General features: G+C 43.8%; 1 protein-coding gene across 2 annotated transcripts in view; it reads right to left on the bottom strand.

Annotated features, from left to right (window-relative positions):
* Positions 1-3136: 3136 nt before the first annotated feature.
* Positions 3137-18689, bottom strand: part of WDFY2 (WD repeat and FYVE domain containing 2) — a 191492-nt gene continuing 175939 nt past the window's right edge. The window contains exons 8-12 of one of the 2 annotated variants that reach the window (XM_004433681.3): positions 17628-17733; positions 13838-13939; positions 12874-13004; positions 10638-10746; positions 3137-9558 (exon numbers count right to left, since the gene is read on the bottom strand). In XM_004433681.3, coding sequence (XP_004433738.1) covers positions 9529-9558; positions 10638-10746; positions 12874-13004; positions 13838-13939; positions 17628-17733 — 478 coding nt within the window. In that variant the 3' untranslated portion in view covers positions 3137-9528. Of the gene's footprint in view, positions 9559-10637; positions 10747-11517; positions 11767-12873; positions 13005-13837; positions 13940-17627; positions 17734-18689 lie in introns of those variants that run through there. The other variant, XM_087436098.1, reaches the window with a different exon arrangement.

Raw genomic sequence — 18689 nt, 5'->3', positions numbered from 1 at the left:
GAACCTCCACGTAGCTCTCGGGGTGCAGGGTTGGGGGGGGCGAGGCAGAGGAGACTGGCAGAGGAAGTAAAGTTCTTTCCCTTCTTACTATACTCCTCCCTAAAAAGAGGAAAACACTACAGCAGTCCAAGAAACTGTCAGCCAGGATCCTCAGAGGTTAGAGTCATTTGAGAGATTGCTAACCCAGGAGGCAGGAGTCTGAGCGTTTAATCCCTTCTCAGCCTCAGTGCGGCCCACGCCTCACTGCAGAGACCCTGTTTCTTAGGAAAGAAGGTGCAAGGGGGCTCTCTCTGCAGGTGGTTTTGCTCTCAGGGGATGGGCTGGGGGCCCGGGGCCCAGAGCCTTGGGGACATAGGACCCAACACACTCGCAGGCTCTGGTGAGCAGCACTTTCTACCCAGACCGCAGGCTTTGTAACAAGGCTCTCTGGAATCTGAACAGCTTGGGTAAATGTTATTTTGAAGAAGAAAGAGAGCAGTTTACCATCCCATTTTTATTATTATTGTTGGTGTTGGTATTAAAAAGAGGCCAACCACACACAATCCCTTCACTCGAGAATGCTGTCCTAATCAACCTGTCTGGGTCTCTGTCCCTTTCTTCTCGCAGCTGTGAGAGGAGCTCCATGCTCAAGGATGGGCTGCACTCTGTGGCCCATGGGGCGGGTACTGTGCTGTGGCTGGTTCTTTCAAAGTGACTTCCTCCCTGTCTGTGAAGGCCACCGACACCCTTTCCCTTAACCACAGGCTGGGGCCTCTCGAGGTGGGCCCTCCTCTCCATGAAACTTGGGGTGGGGTGGCATTGTCCCCCCTTCCCCACGATTGTGCCCAGGTTTCAGGGCGAGATGGTTCCTTGGCTTGTTGGGATGAATTTTGTGAAGTGCCTCACCTCTGATTTTGCATCCCCACTTTTTTTCCATCTGTCTTTTTGAACTCAATGGGTCCCTTGAGGACAGAAGTCTCAGGTTGTGATCCCTGTCATCAAAGTCTCGGGCAAGGCCACGCCCCGTGGCTGCCGAGTAGAGGCGATTCCCACCTGGGAGATGAAGGATCTGGGAAGCTAACCAAGCCTCAGGGGGATGGGAGCTGTCCAGAGCAGCAATGCGAAGCGATTAACTGTGATTCTGTGTTTCTATTTCTGGAGGCAGTTATCTGTTAAAGTTTTGTTCTCTATCTGGGCAGGATCCTGAGGGGCAAGCTCCGAGAGAGGAGGCAGGCTGGGAGAAGATGGCATCAGAAGAGGGCAGAAGCCAGAGTCTTCTCTTTGGTTCTCTTTCCCCATTGTGGATAACCACCCTTGCTTGAGCTGTAGTGAAGCTCTAGGGACCCTGCAATGGTTAGGATGGTCGCACCTCCTCCCCTGGCTACCACCTGCCGGTTGCCAAACACACCACTCTCCTGTCCCCAAGCCCCACCCAGCTAGCGCGCATGCCTGAAGACCCTGCCCTCAGCCACCTGGAGAACATCTGTGAGTTCTCAGCTTGACTCCCGTTCTTCCCCTCTCAGTCTCCCTTCTGTAGCTCATCATGATACTCATCTGTATGGACCCTGAGGAGAGGGACATCCTCTAACTCCTGTGTGGGTCCCTCCTCGGCCTCCCTATGGGTGTCAGCGAAATGACGGACCTCGGGCCTGAGCAGCGGCAGGCAGAGGACGCTCGGCAGTTCTCCTGTCTTGGCCCTGTCACTTTTAAATCAGAAACCACTTCCCACACACATGCCTCTTGTTAGAACATCTTCCTCACCGGCTGAAGATAAACTAATAGAAATCTTGGAAGAGCTGGCTCAGAGATTTAAATAGACCAGCCAGACCCTACCCAGGGCCAGAATCACCTTAGAAAAGACGAGAAGGTGTGGACTAGGGGCCAGTGAGCAGACTCCACCTCTTCCCTTACCTAAAGATGCCACTGTAGCAATGAGGAACCTATGCAGGATGGGAGCTTTATTTTAAAATAAATATGACTGGGGCTGGGAACAAGCTAACCTTCATCTTCTGTAGCATGTCTTTTCCTCTGTAAATCTCTCCTTTATTTGAGAATGTGGTTTTCTTAAAAAGTCTGTGTTTAAGATTACCGCACATGGTCAGTTTGAGGGAAGCAGTGGTGGGAGGAGGGATGATTGTGCCGACAGCGCCGTGCATCTCTGTCGCTGAGAGCGGGCTGTACACTGCCTCTGCCATGTCCCCGGGAGCAAAGCATAACCAAGGGACAGTGCATATTGACATAAACAAATGACATGAGGCCTAGTTTACATTTGCTTAAGAGTGGCTTCAATAATGCACCTGGCATTCTGGTGCTACAGTTTAAAAAACTTTTAAGTTACACCATTTTACCTCCTAGTGACTCTAGGGAAAGTTGTAACAAAGTCAACGAACAGATTTAGAATATATCTTCGTGCATTCTTGGTGTTCAAGGTGAAATAAACCTAACTCGTCACCCACAGCGGAGGAAAACCCAGGTGCACACAGCTCGGTCAGTCACACGTTGCGGTTCCTCAGAGGGGCTCAGAGCCGGGCTTCCAGCCAAGGAGCCCCAAAGAAGGGGTTTTTCTGGGTGCACGTGCCTGGAAGGTCAGTGAGCACTGGCTCCACTTGACTGCCTCTCTCCTTCTCTCAACGAGGAAAGCAGGGGACTCTGGGGTGCTGGGTGTCGGTGAGGCTGGCACAGGTGGGCTGTGAGGGAGGGGGGCCACCAGGGATAGGGGCCTCAAGGTGAAGGGCAACCCACCACCCCGCTCACTGGCTGTTCCACATTGTGCAGGCTGCTGATTTCTTCCCGCTTATTTTCTTATCCATAAAATGGGCCTCCTGGGTTTTTAGAGAGGCTTTTCCTGGCTGTATTTGCCCTGAAGTCCTCTTTCTCCTCACTTGGGAAATTTAATAACCACAGTTAAAGCAGACAGTTGTGAAAGATAAAGAAAATAAAAAGGACCAGAAGGCCACAGCCCATCTGCTGTGCTTCGAGTCTGCGGTGAATGGTGGCTCACCTTTGTCTCCAGACTGTGGCTTTCCTTGGGGTCTAGACAGCCAGGTGCAGGAGTGGCCGAGAGACTTACCTCCCCTCCCACGGTTAACACCAAAGCAGGGCTGTTGGGGCGCATGTGCTCACATGTTACAGCTCGACAACAACGATGGGACCACAGTTGCAGGTTTCCACAGAGATTTATTTTAAACCATGGAGGGAACTTTGCATTGGGAGTCTTTACATTGGTAATGGCTACATATGTTTTCAGTTAGGGGGAAGCACAGTGGGAGAGTGAGCAGTTTAAAAACATTCACAACATTCAGCAGCATTTGAATGTAGAACCGGATATAGACAGTTTAACATTGTGGGAAGTTCTTGCTCAACCCCACCTAATCACATTCAGGAAGTCAGTGTCCAGACCACTGGGTCTGGTTGGTGGACTGTAGTGGCAGAGAGCATGGCAATGCCAGAAGAGTTCAGCTAGAACCACATTTGAGAAATCTGTTCCAGCTTCGGGCTTATTACAGTCTCAGCCTGACCCCTTGGGGAATCTCCTCATTTCAAAAAGAAAGAAAAAGATATCCATGAAGTAGCATGCCTGCTGCAGCCAGGCTCCGATGTGGCCACAGACTGATGGCGTGCAGAATGGAAGAGTCCACGTCCCTGGTTATGGATATAGTGGTAGGCAGGCACGAACGTGGGGCTAGCACCCTCCCTGTTGTCCAGTTAATAACAGTTTTTGTACTTTTCATATAAAGAGTTTCTTTTGCAAAATGACAGTACATTGAAAAGAAGTCATTTAAAAAGCAAAGCAAATGCCATAAAACATAAATATACAAGAGTACAATGGTTACCAGTGACACAAGTGTCTTGGTCCATCCTTCATATGGGCATATGCTACTGACATAAGGCTGACATCCATTTAAACGGGGGGAAAAAGTATATATAAGTGAAATACTTTTTTTCAAACCATTTTCACTTTTTTTGTAATAGTTCACCCTCTTGTGCTTCCCAGAGAACCAAGGGGAAAAAAGGAGGAAAGAATCATAAAGATCAAGGTTAAATTCTAAATCTAACCTTTAAACCAATGTGCAGTTCTCTGATACTTTCTCTCCCAAGAAAGTCAGATATACTTTTTGACTCACAAAGGTGAACATTTTGAGGTATCTATTTTTAAAGAGATGGTACCATGATGAACTTCCACCTTCACCATCTTTTCAAACCTGCTAGGCTTTAGATGGAAAAACACAGAAAGCAATTTACTAGATATGACAGACGACAAAGGCATTGCGGTATGTTCTCATTTATCTGAGTAAGTCAGCCACATGCAGGTTGCTCACTGGTAATGGTTTAGGCCAGTCCGATAATAAACAACATTCATGGAATCATAGGATTGCAGGATTGGAAGGGATCTTAAGAATGATCACTGAATTCAACCCTTACTCAAGGCTTTCACCTCCTTTCCACATCTCGGACAAGGGGCTATCTATTGTCTGTTCAAAAGTTGCCTGGCATGGGAAACAGAGGAGGAATCCCGTTCCAATTTTGGACAGATCTAATTTTTAGACACTGCTTTCGTGTGTTAGGCCTCTCGGTGGAAAATGGTAATGTTTCAAGGCAAAAATACAAACTAAAAACCCTGAGGGCTGGTATGTATATACTTCTTGGTTGTAAAGTTGAGCTAAAGTTTAAAAATGAACATGGATGTTCCTGAATTAAGTTATCCACATATGATACTTGGTAGTCAAAGACAAAGGCAAACGGAGGGAATAGCAAGAACTAGAAAGTCCAAGCCCTGAGGGGGGTGCTGGGCTGCCCCTGCCTTGGCAGAGCCAGGTCTCTGAGGCAGTGGCTGCCTGAGCCCTTTTTACTGACACTGAATTGAGAAAAACGTTCGCTTCCACTTGGTGAGCGCCACTGCGATGAGGATTTATCACAGTGACCACTTTGTACTGAGATGACCCATTACCGGCAAGAACGATTTAAAGCCGAGAGAGAAATGGAGGGCAGCAGCTGCCTGCTTATGTGCCAAAAGGTTGATGCTGCGTATTAGTATAATGCCACAGTTGTCCAGAACAATCTCCTCCTGCCATAGGTCAAGGTCTTAAGCCCGGCTCACCTGTGTAATTATGGAATTATTATGTAAGTTCTTCCAGGCCAAGTCCGTGCATGCAGTGGTCTCCAGCTCCACCTCACGGCCTCCAGTGAGGGGCTGTGCCCCCAGAAAGTTCAAAGGTTAGTTACTATGGATCATTTTAAGATAACAGTTCCAGGTATTTCCAAAGAAAAAGAAACTGATTCTAGCCTTAGCTGTGGGAAAACCTGACTCTCAAACTAATGAGCCTCTGAGGAAACCCCTCATGGCAAACTGTGTGCTGCCTCCCTCTCTGTTGTCATGAGCATCTGCCTCTCATAGTGACGAGCTCAGGCTCCAGGACTGCAGCTGAGCACTTGATATCCTCTGGCAACTCCAGACCACTTGTGGTCCCCGAGCACCAGGCTGATGCCAGATCTTGGGCCTTTGTTTACGCTGTTTCTGCAACCTGGAAAATCATTTCCTTACCCGACTCACTCCACCTCAGCTCAGAAGTCCTTTCCTCTGTGAAGTCCCTCCAGCCCCACCTGGGCGTAGAGGCATCCTGTGCAGCTCCTGGGGCAGGACCCCACACACACCTCTATCACTGAATTTACCACATCGTACTGAAATGATCTTCTACTCCTCCGTGTGGCTTCTGCCCATACCAGGGAATGGACCTCGTCCTCCCAGGGCCTAGTTCAAAGCCTGGCATATGGTGGGCACTCAACAAATGGCTGAACTGGACTAGAATCTGAAGGATCATCTAGATAACTCAGTGTTCAAAATGGACTTAATTTCTGTTTTTTCCAATTGAGTCACTGGATATTCACTTTCATATCAGGAAAAATTTAACATTATTTTAAAGGAGAGAAAAAGAAGAATGTTTTGGCAAAATGATTGCTTTCACTTTAAAATATAAATCTTAGTGAACAAGGTCACTTACATACAATTAAACTACTATGAAAAGGCAAACCAAAGGAATCTCATTTAATGAATACTTATGTCCAGTAACTTTGATACAGAGTTTTAGAGCTATCCCTTTGCTTAAAAGTCAAAACTGATTGTTTAAATCAGTTGATTGTTAAGCAAAAATAAATTATACTTTAAAAAAATGGATCTCAAAACATGAACAAGTGATGTTCCCAAGAAGGGCAAGTGCTGTAGGCACAGGGACTCGCTCCAGGCCAGCCTTCAGACAACAGGGTAAGGTGCATTCAGTGTCCCTGGATTTCCACTTATTTGTTGCCACTGGGATGGTCTCTGGGGAAGACTATATGAGTGAGTTTATGCTGAAGACCTGCAATAATTGCCTCATTGTGGAGTACCCACCCACTCATAACCATAGGGCTGGGGCCAAAAGAAGTGTCAAATTCGCTTATGATAAGAGGAGCAAACCTGGTTCCTGAGAGCTCCCTGTCTCAAGGCGCTGGAAGTCACTCCTCCCACTCATGCCATTACCAGCTAATGTTCAAAAACAATTGTTCCTTGAAAATTCTTCTTTTAGATTCTCTTGTTTACACCTCAGCTATATCTAACTGCCTGGTATGACTAAAGTGTGTTTTGTGCTTGGAATGTTCTAGATCTCTGAAGATCCCTTCCAGTTTTGTGATTTTAAGATTCTTTGAATAATTCAAACAATCAAATGAGAAATACATTATGGTTGATTGACCACATATAAAAAGACACATGATTCCAAGTAGTTTATCTAAAACCACACTGGCTACTGTGGAGACATACCCAGGCAGTTAAAAGTTCTAGCAACATCATTTCTTTGGAGAAACTGAGAGCATGTGATTGGTCTTATCCTACCAAATAAAGAATAACCATGTGCATGATATGTGCAGTTTTTCCACTTTCCCAACATTGCCATGTTAGGCATTACTTGCCAGAGCTGCTGCATGTTGAAGTAATAGAGCAAAAATTTATGTAAAGTGCAATTCCAACATCAGCACATATGTCTCTGTGAGTTACAAAAATGCTGGAGACACTCAATGTAAAACTCAAGAATTCACAGTATTACAAACACAGTTGGTTTGCCAAGCGGTTCTCACCAAATTCAAGCACCCCCACAGAGGAGGAGAAAGAAAAGGGCAGCGCCATGGATACCTCGACATATCTGTGGTTTTTTGATCATGACTCCCATCACCAGTGAGGTGTCAAGTGGTTTCAACCTCTAAGTGCCTCTGTGGGCTGGGAGCCGTGCTGGGAGGGAGACGGCTGGAGTGACGTGCAGGGTCCCAGACCAGAGCGACTGTGGTGTACACATGTGATCCAACGGGGACAGTCAACTTCCCTGATGGGGTCTGAGCTCATCTAGACCCAACTCAGACCCATGTCAGGCTGCTGGGTGCCTGATCTACCGACTCCGTAACACTGTGTTCCCCTCTCTGTGTACAGGCCGCTCCAAAGTTCAGGAAGGGAAAACAGAGCGATTCGTTTCTATTACTCATTTCCAACACAGAGCTCTCTACTAGGTACAACTCACTAAGTGGCTCCAGGTTCTAGTAGTAAACTACAATATAGATATTTGAATATTTTAAATTTAATTCCCTTTTTAATGCTCTCTCACAGAGCAATCATGCAGAACAGACTCAGATTAGTTGTAGTAGCTTTGACTGACGGCAAGCAAGGGTAGTGTGGAAGGGGCAGTGAAGTGACAAGTGGTAATTGCTTCCACACGTGTGCGCACACACACAACCTTAGAGTCTGGTTACACGGGCTGATCTGGTCTGAAGTCTCGGGTGATGGCTGTCGTGTACCGTGGCTGCACAGGGCACACCCACTGGTCCTGCTTCCCAGAGCTGCAGCAGCAGAACAATCTCTGGGAAGCCCCATCCCCAGGAAGCATACGTGGTCAGTGTTAGGGGTGTGGTTGGTAGTACTTCTCCCGGTTAGAAAGAAAAGTAATTAATGATCACGAGGGAAAACAACTGCTTTCCAGGAAGAGAGAAAAAAATAGGGCGGATTTCAAATATTACCACCAAAAATTGTCAAATCAGAAGTGAACAAGACACTGAGGAGGTAGGGCTTGGATAGGGAAGGGCAAGTAATTGGCCTGTTGATCTGCAAGGCTTTATTTAACCTGGCGATCCCCAAGAGACTCAGAGATCCCCCAATGCTCCCAACAGGTAAGGGCTGAATGAGGTGGAAGATGTAAAGTGCTTAGAATGGGGCAGGTGCATAGCACATGCCTGCTGCTAATTTTTCTATTTTTATAGGTGAAAATAAGATTTTTAAAAAGGACTTCAATATCCCAAGTTGAGTCACTACAGACAAGAATATTTCCCTGTATCAAGTTTGATTGAATTCCCTTAAAATTCAGGTTCTTCAGGTTCATTTTCTAAAGCCCTTTTTTTACATTCCCAACAGGATCACAGCATGAGCTGCAGGATTCAGTACCTTTTATGTCTCAGATCACACGATTTAATATGAAACTGTGCCAAGTGTTCTGATAAAATACATTAAGATAAAAATCTTTAAATATCTAGTTTTTAAAGGGGAAGAAGATACAGATGGTGAGGAATAGAGCAGGATACAATCTCGCAGTGATGAACACGTTCAAGTTCAGAGGTGACGTCACATGGAAAAACACATCCTAAACACATTTGTTTTTGAAGAACATAGGGTTTTGTTTTGTTTTTTTAATATTCTGAGCGAGGGAGAGCTGTGTCAACAAAACTAAAACATAAGACTCAGAAGGCTCCAACGGAATTAGAAATGATCCAGGCACTGATAGCTGAAGCTCTGAGTTACAATAATCTACTTCTGTGATGACAATGGTTGGCAGCAGCTTTCTCACATTTTTTAACGTGGGAAAAACGAAACTGAGGCAGAAACACAAGGTTGCTTCTACTCAATAAGAACATGAATGAGTTAGATATTACAAATGGATCAGGTGATTGATTCAAGCAGTCAGTTGGTAAATCTATGGTTTTCCAAATCTCTCAAGTGAAGAGGATTTCTATGAAAGCAGAAACTGCAAATAAACAGTGTAAATACATACACTCTGGTAAGCAGCAGATGAAGGTGGGGGTAGACAAACAGAGAAGAGAAGAAAAAGATGCTGACCACATAATATGTACCAAAGTGAAGAAAACATGGAAACTACTTTATAATGACCCCAAATACCCTGAACAGATACTTTCCTCATTTCTCCCACACACAAAGCAACAAGTAAAATGAAGTGTTGAGAAATATAAAAATTAAACACCCCACAAAGAGTTTTCAGTATACTCAAAACAATGTAGCACAGCCAGACTGTATAAACCATTTGTTAAAAAAATATCTTCTTTTATATTGTATGAACAAGTGGAAAGAGTCCCCTTGCCAATGTTCACTCGCTAGCTCACCACTGTGTGTGCGGGAAGTATGCAAACTCAGCCTGGTTCTAGTTTCTCTCTTCTCCCACATCTGCTTTACAGCTCCAGTAATGATTGGGATTAGAACAACCGCTTCTTAAGTAAATACTCTCTTTCTGATGCCTGGCAGTGTCATCAAGACACTACTGGGGTCATATCCCACAACTGTGAAAAGAAAAAGAAGATACATGATGAACTAAAATTAAATGATGTTGAGGATAAACAATTCTTATAACTAAATTCAAGAGAACTTTTTAATTTAGCAGGCAACTAAATACTAAGATGATTTCTAAATCCATAAAATAGAATTTTTCCATCAAAAAGTTCAAGATAAATCTCAAAAACATGACAATGGCACCTGGGAATTTTAATCCAGCAAATGGAGAATAAAGGCAGATTAGATTCATTTAAGGGGGAAGGGAACTAACAAGTATTAGGCACCAAATGGGTACTAGTGATGTGCCGTGTCCTTTCCCTATCTTATTTAATCTTCCAAATAGTTCTACAAGATGTCTCATTTTCAAAAGTAAAGGAACTGAGGCTCCCAGAGTTTACTTTAAACTTGCTCAAAGTCACAGAGGCCTGGGAGCTTCCAAAGGGGGTTATTTTAACCACCTCATCCTGCTGCTGCCTCCAACAATGGACCAGCACCGGCCCGGGAAGTAGAGCTCAGTATGCTGGGTGAGCCTGTGCCTCTGGGTTTCTCAGGGAATAACGCAGGTGTGGCCCCCTCTGTCCTGGGCCTCTGCTGTGGCACTGAATCCATTTGGCCTACCACAGTCCTCAGAGAGGCCATGGAGGAATGCTTCTGGATTAATTGATCTCACTGGGAAAAGATCTTGTTTATTACTTGTTGGCTTATTCAAGTCCTGCCTTTCATTCAATGCTCAGCTCAAATCCCACCTCCTTCATGAAGCCATCTCCAGCAGCACCATCACCCGCTACCGAACTCGTAGAGTAATTCTGGTCTGTATTACTCTCTTGGCCGCTGAACATGTCACTTATTATTAACTGTCTTTTTAAGAGTATGTCCCCAGTAGACTAGCCATTCCTTGCAGGCAAGAGCCATGTCTTATTTTGGTGTGTACAGCCAGTGCCTGGTGTGGGGCCTTGCATGTAATGGGTTCTCAAAAACGCTTACTGCCAAGGGTAACCTTCTGAGCAGACCTCACATAGCCTTGGTGGTCCTGTATATTTACATAGGGCCAAAGACGGAAAGCTTCTAAAATAAGATGGCGTCCTACCTTAATAACCTTGTCAGTTCCAGAAGTCAGTAACCACCCTCTGGTTGCATCAAAATGCACATGCACAATGTTATGTTTACTGTCATGGAAGGTAGCTGTGGGCGCACGTCTGGAAGGAGCAAAGAAAGTTTTCAAGAGTGAAAAGTCGTGACATATGAATGAAGGAGATCTAAGGTGACATGAAGCTCTAATTTTTAGCCAAATGGCTAAAACTGCTTCACTGTTAGAAATACTCCTTAGAGCTACCTTTATTCCCTGGTGACCTGTTCTGATTTTTTAAAAAAGGTAAAAGGATTCTTATATTCTCCAAAATGGGAAGCTGATGATGAAATTTCCAAAAGTCCTTCTGGAGAAATTGCTGCTCTGATAGAATCCGAAAATCTCTACCTGTACTTTTGACAAATCTAAAAAAACCCGCAGTGCCTTTGCCAAGTTTAATCTCAGACTTGCCGGTAAAATAGTCTACCTTTGCCTATTTAATTGAAAAAAAAAAAAAGCATCCTTGTTAAAATGCCTAAGATACTACTATCGTTCTAATGGAAGGGCTATCCATTCTTTTTCCTCTTTTCACTGGTATAACTGCAGGCTTAGTTTTTCTGTAGTATTCTTTTTTTTTTTTTTTTTTTTTTTTTTAAAGATTTTATTTATTCAGTTTTTCCCCCCAAAGCCCCAGTAGATAGTTGTATGTCATAGGTTCACATCCTTCTAGTTGCTGTACGTGGGACTCGGCCTCGCGTTGGACGGAGAAGTGGTGCCTCGGGGCGCTCCCGGGATCCGAACCTGGGCCGCCAGCATCAGAGCGCGCGCACTTAACCGCTAAGCCACGGAGCCGGCCCTCTGTAGTATTCTAATACTTTAACAAGTAAAACAATATATAAACATTGTTATTTGTTTTATATTTTTTAATCTATGCATTTTTTTTAGTAAGAAGGCTTGTCAGCTGCCGGGGTGCTCTAGAGGCAATGCAAACGCTTCCACGGAGAAGAGGCAGAAGAACCAGGGACATGGGAAGGGGGACAGGGACATGGGGAAGGAGGCAGCTGTTCTCTAATCATGTTTCAGGAGTTCCTATTCCTCTGCAGTGGACTCTCTGAAGCGGCTGTTTTCTTCTTTTTATCTATAGTTAAATCTGGAGAAGAGATCTTTGGTATACTAAAAATGATCACTGTAAAATATTTAGAATTAAAGATTTGGGTTTAATTTGTAGTCATTTAGACTCTCTGGGTCTGTCTTTATAAAATTAAGAATTAAACTAGATATCCCCAAAGTCTCCTGCAGCTCTCTAATTTAATGATAACTCTCTTATTAATTTCATCACATACAATGAGTGGAAAATAATCAATGAACATAAATGCTTACTTATGCAAGGGCATCTTAACTTTTTTTGATATGAATAAACAAGAATGAAAAAACACATAAATTAGGGTTATCTGTAAGAGAATGCTTTGGTGTATTAATTTTCCAAGAACTTCCTTTAAATGCTGACCTCCTCTGGTGCATTTTAAATATGTTTCTATTTACATGCAGCTTTTAAGACACCCATCTAGTACTTAAAATGATTTTACTATATCCAAGGTGCTGGGGGGAGGAGGGGGAGGGAGGATTGGGCAGACAAGTCTCCTTGGAGATCCTGCTGTAAGTCACTAAAAGGGAAACTTGTTGCAGAGCATTCTGTTCACACCTGGGGCAGTTTTCAATGAGCCGACATTAAAGAAACACCACCGATTTGTCCCACCCCTGCAAGCACACTGAGGCGCAGTAACCTAAGGTCTGGGTGATTGGGCAACACCGACCAGCAAGACTGAGTAGCTGGGCAACTGGCACTATTTGCTTCTTAGGTGAAGTGGCTTAGCTCTTCCTGGAAAATGAAACCTTTGCAGCCTGTGGGCTGACTCGGCTCCTGTAGTAAGATACCAGCTTGGGCTAGAAAAGGAACCCTGGGTTCCTGCACTGCCGGGCAACTCAAGGAAATGAGCAGACAGAAGGGTCCGCTCGAAGAACATCTATTTGCAATGCACACGCCCCTGGGATTGAGAAGAGCACAAAGATGCATTCTTTGCGTGTCCTTCCTCTTCTCCTATCTCACCAGAGAAGAGGGCTCTGCCCACTTGTCATGGTCTGTATTCTAAACCGGCAGGAACTAGGGCACTCTTAGTCATGTCGGTAGCGCTGGGTGCAGCTCTCAGATCACATTCTCTCCTTAACCTTGACAATTCTGCAGACTGCTGGAACTTACTCTTCATCTGTGATGGCCTCGTGGCAGCTGTCACAGACTCTCACTTCAAACTCAAAGCCCATCAGAGGGATGGAGGAGCGCTTGGAGCTGCACTTGCCGCAGACAGCCTTCCCGCACTTGCGGCAATGGTGCTGGAGGGAGAGAAAACAGACACTTGCCACGGCTCCTGCGCCTCAGCCTCTCCAGGCAGGCTCAAGTGTGATCAACAGCATTCAGGTGGGGATGCTAAACAAGGGTGCCCCAGAAAACTGAAGGACACACCAGGTGTGTTCTCTTTGGCACTCTTTATTCACAATGAGGACTGGTGGGAAACACATCTGACTGTGCCACCTCTCCACTGCCTCCTTTTCCCCATTCTTGGACCTTTCCAATTATCATCAGTATCAACTCTACAGGAACCACCCAGTGGTCACGTTATCTTAAAGCTGGGTGTACTGAGGAAGTGCCATCTCCAGAGATTATAAGAACAAGGAGGAAACCTGATTGAATCCATTGTCTACACTTTGGCCACGTTCAAGCTAGGTGACTAATATTTGATTTCCTTGGGGAGGACCAAACCCAACCATGGAATTAGATAGAAAATGCTGTATTATAAGTAGATCTAAATAACTAAAAGATGGAAGAAGGCAAAGTAAAATTATTAAGAAGAAATAAATAGCACTTCTATAATTTCATGGTTTGGTATCAGCATGAGCTAAGCATGACCCCTCTAATTTTAAGGTATATTTCAATAGAAGCCACTAGAATTTTAATATCATGTCCCTTAACTACTTACTGGGAACAAGTCACTACAAAACCGAATCCAGTAGGAATGAACTACAGTAGATAAAGAGAATAAATTAACGTGCAGTCACAAAGCGACTCCCTGATAATTTACCCCACCACAACTCCCGCTACTTCTCAGATCACAGGGTGAAGTTATTTCCACACTATTACATTTTGATGAAGCAGCCATACCACCCACCTGTCTTAGGCCAATCTTCTTACTGTCCCACATTTGCTTGAAGTTCCAAAAGAAAGGCTGATTACACTTTTGGCAGGAATCACTGTCCAACCATTCAGGAGTCTTGTCAAATAAAGCACACAACAGGTCACAGTGAGAAGCAGTGAGGACAAGGGAGCCATTGACAATGATGAAACTCACAGAAAATAAGCATGTGTTTATAAGAAACGGAGGTGAGATTTCTCAATCACTTAAAAAATATTTACTGAATGCCTATATGTATCAGGCCCTGGGGATGTAGAGGTGAATAAAAAGAATTTCTACCATTATGGAGCTTATAATTTATCAGGGAAGACTAAACATGAGATATTAGTAATAATGATTATTTAAGTAAGTAGAAGTGCAAAGTCCTGATAAGGAGAAGCACAGAATACTGTGAGAGTGGTGTGACCGGGGCTGGGGTTCAGGGGTGTCCAGGGATGGCTGGGGCCATATCACATAGTCTTGATAGCCATGTTGAAGATTCAAGACTTTATCTCATATTCTCTGATCGTATGCAATTATATTTTCTCTGGTCGTGTACACTTATATATAACTCCACACTACACACACACACAGCTACCCGTGTTGGAGGGATACCACTTCACCACAGTGGGCACTCAGGGAAGCTACCTGTCCACTGTCCAGTCATGGCAGGCCCAGCAGAGCTTGGGTCATACAATACTCTGGTTCTGTTCACTAATTCCCAACTCATCATGAGTACTCCAAACTAGGTCAAACAGGTTTAAAAGACGTGTTAGGCTTAAAGCTATTTTTTTAGCAAATCTTCATAGGTTATGCACATAGTGACTCTGCATTGGCTTCTAGAGTTCCATGTTCAGCTCTGTAAATTCATCGTCTGGCAGAGGACTGATCTCTTTCCACATATCACCAAACCCAAGGAACCTTGAGAAATATATCCAACCCCAGGGTTTCCCAAAAGTGAATTCCAGGGAACTCTGATTTGACTCACAGGACACTTACTGTAAAGGAGGCCTGAGATCAAACAAGTTTGAGAAACGTGGTAAACAATAGCCCGCCCCCTCTACGAGATTCATAGTGGACAGCAGCATAGTAAAGGCACGGGGAGGCCTTTTTCTATTGGTGTAATCTTTTTCTGAGGAAAACCTGTTACAGAACAGATTTTCGGATTTAGCCTACTCTCCTACCTTTAAGAAGAAATGAACCTAAAGCTATATACTGTCTCAAAAAGAAAAAGTAAAAAGGTGACATCTTAAGAGTTATAATTGTTGGTCTATTTATTTTATTAAAACTAAAGAAATAAGCCTTCATTTGCTTTGTAATTTTTATGCCCTAATCAGTTTAAAGACAGATTTTGTAAAATAATACAAAGTTTTTAGCTAAAGACAACATTTTACCCCCTAAAAGACTTACCTATGTTGTCACTTTTCAGAACACTTAGTGCAGGAAAATCAGGAAGATTTACAAAAAACTTGCGTGCACACACACACACACACACCGTCTTTTACAAGGAAGCGTGCAGGTTTAATACAGATCAAATGCATCACAGTGGCTGTCTATGAGGAGGGAATTGTGAGTAACGATCAGGAATGGGAAAAAAAATCAGTATGATTCCATTTTTTGTCAAAAAAAATCTTATATATGTGTATATGCAGAGAAAAATGTAGGGAGGATGTCTGCCAACATGTTAAGGGTGATATTTCAGGTGGTGGTATTATGAGTAATTGACGTTTTCTATTTGTTAACAGGCACTTTGTAACTTTTCTACAAAGAACATGTATTATATATACTTTAAAAAAATGGTAAAAGTTTAAAAAAAATGGATTTTATTAACTGTATAGACACATTTAACATGTTTATGGGATGTCAACCCCATCCTCGTTCAGCCACTCAGGTCTTCCATCACCTGCCTCACCTGCTCTGCTGCCAGCCTGTCATCTCTGACTGCTTCTAGCCCTCATGAGCACTAACGCTCTGCATGTGACCTCTCGCGTTCACCCTGTCTTTACCCTTCGTGTTTCTTGTCCTGGTCAGAGCATGTCCAGGCCTCATCAGTCTTTGAGCACTATATCCTTCCACAAAACCTTTGCTGAGAACGTCAGCCGTCAATGATAAGGCTCCTTCCTAAATACCCAGCACTAATGCTGTCTCCTACATTGACCATAACAGAATCATTTTCACCATTTAATAGTTTTCTCCCACATGTCTTTTCTTCCAGAAAGTCTGCCAGCACTTCAGGGCAGGGACTGCTTCATTACACGTCTCAGACCTCCTGAGGTGAGCACTGCACGACACTTGCCATAACCAGAGTGTAGCTCCACAGACACATCTCGGGATACGTGTTTATAAAATTTGACGCTTGTGAAAAATGGATGGAACCATCTCCACTACTCACTTAGAGCTCTGAATCACTCAATAAGATTTAAAACAGTCAACAAGTACCGAGAGCCCATTTATCTACATGTCAAAAGGCATCATTTTTAAGCAAGATGGCTCAAAGGACTGTCCGTCAACCACCTGGTTTTGTCTTTGGAAACCACAACATTATCCTTCTTTGGGTCTCTGTCCATCAAGGGTGGAGGTAGTGCGCAGTGAGGGAAAAGAGCCCAGCAGTTCCCTCTCCCCTGGTCTGGTCAGTTAGGTCTGGGAAGAAGCCAGGACAGACAAGGTGTGACGTCCTTCACCCAAAGCAGGTTACCTCACCCATGCAGACTCACCAGTCAAACGGAGAGAGCCTGGCCAGCATGGCTAGCGCACATTGTACCGATTTCCCTGCCTTCATACTGATGGGGCCAAGTGGTACTTTCAAAAGCAATATTCTACAATTTCCCACTTCCTAACAGTAACGATCATTTTAATTAGTTACTAATAGAACTCCCGTGGATTTATGGTTTAAGCAAGTCAAGCTTTAATCTTCTTAAGCATTTAATTACTGGCATTTAAAAGGCATTACATTGAGGGTAACAGCAACTACTCTGAAATGAGATTGGGTGAGGTCATGGAAAGAAGTTGGGTAATTGCTTTTGTCTTTTGAAAGTGTTGCTTTTCTGCCTAATTTTTGCATCCTGCAAGGAAATAAATTAGAAGAATATATACTGTCAAAGGAAAAGTTTACCCAGCATAATTCTAGGGAAATGAGAAAATGGTTAACTTCAAAGTACTTGTCAAAACGGATTCAGTTGTTAAGATGCTCAAAGATGAAAAAGAAAACAAAAAAAAGAATGTTATGATAAAACTTAAATATATGCTTAAAAATGACAAAGTATACATTTACATCTGGAGAACTGTTTAGAACATGACTCATAAAGAAGTACAAAAATAATTATTTCTAATATTTCTATTAATACCAAACTAAGGATTCTTACTTCATCAAATACCACTTCTCATACACTAGCCACCATTTCACTCAATCACATAAAGCACATGAGTTTTCTGTTTTCGTCGGGCACTTTATACTGAAGGGCTAATTGCTTGAAAATAGATGGTTCCTTTTTCTCACCTGAACTTTTGTTGTGAATGGTGTAACAGATTTTAAGTCTCAACAGCTTAGTCTCAGTCGAAATTCTTATGAAATCTCCATTACATGAAGGTTACATGCCAATTTGTGAGGGGTAAAAAAAAAAAAAGGAAGCTCCTTTTATACTAGAATTTTTTCTTCTCTGACATATAACATGTCTTATTTCATGGTTTAATCATAAAAGAAGTAAGAAATGAGCAGGAGGGGCCAGAGCTACAGAGCCCAGCCCAGTGGCTGTGGAGGGAGAGGCCCCCAGCCTGCTGTGACACCCACCTCCTGCCTCTCCACGTCCATGTTCCAGACGACAATTCCACCGTCACCACCACAGGAGATGAGCTGCCGCGTGTGCTGTGCATAGGACAGGGCCTGGACTTTGTCACTGCGAAAGAAAAGTTAGCGACAGTTCAGGAGAGGAAGGGAACGCCCAAGGGAAGGATGCCCAGTAGTCAGTCAATGCTCATGCTCACCCCTGTGCCCCAAGTGCAGATCCCGGAAATCAGATGGAACTGTCACCATGCTAACCATCGGGAGAGTACTCAAGATTTAAAATAAGCCAAAATGCTCATTGAAGATGCTGAGGCCCCAGGAAGAGGTACTCTTTGTTCATTACCAACACTTAAAGAAAAAAACTGATTGCTGAACTGATTGTAACATCTTACTGGTTCCTTCCTTAATTGATTAATTAAATAAAATCTGTGCCACATGTTTTTGTTTGTTCAAGAGTCATGATTTTACCTTTTAAAACAAGTGTCCTTTAAGAGTTCTGGAGATCATCGAGACGCCCACTGGATTTACCTGACAGAGCCAGGTAAACTGTGTTGCCTGAGGTGTGAAGCACATCATGGGTGACTTAAGCCCAAGCATGCCACTTCTTGGCTTCCGGGGTGAATCCAAAGCAGCAATAAACTTGAGTTTTGCTGACTCTCTATTTCTCTAGTTTTAATAATCCCTCTCTACTGATTGTGTCTTTTATTTTTCTTTCTAGTTTGTCCATGGCTGACAAGTTAGTCCCTCTTGGTGGCAGCCACGATGGAGAATTCAGTTTTACAGTCTGACAATTTGGTGATGACTTACAAGATTATAGAGATCTATTCTCCATTGGGTGAGAGAGAACAGGGAATCTGATTTCTTGGTTGTTTTTGTTTGACTATTTTTCTTTTTTTTGGTGAGGAAGATTAGCCCTGAGCTAACATCTGTTGCCAATCCTTCTCTTCTTTTTGCTGAGGAGGACTGGCCCTGGGCTAACATCCATGCCCATCTTCCTCTACTTTATATGCGACGCTGCCACAGCATGGCTAGACAAGCCGTGCATTGGTCAGTGCCCGGGATCTGAAG

The sequence above is a fragment of the Ceratotherium simum genome, chromosome 10 (assembly GCF_057802395.1).
Source record: "Ceratotherium simum simum isolate JZ-2026a chromosome 10, ASM5780239v1, whole genome shotgun sequence".
In the NCBI taxonomy this organism is placed as follows: Eukaryota; Metazoa; Chordata; class Mammalia; order Perissodactyla; family Rhinocerotidae; genus Ceratotherium; species Ceratotherium simum.
This window is presented reverse-complemented; position numbering and strand designations above follow the sequence as displayed.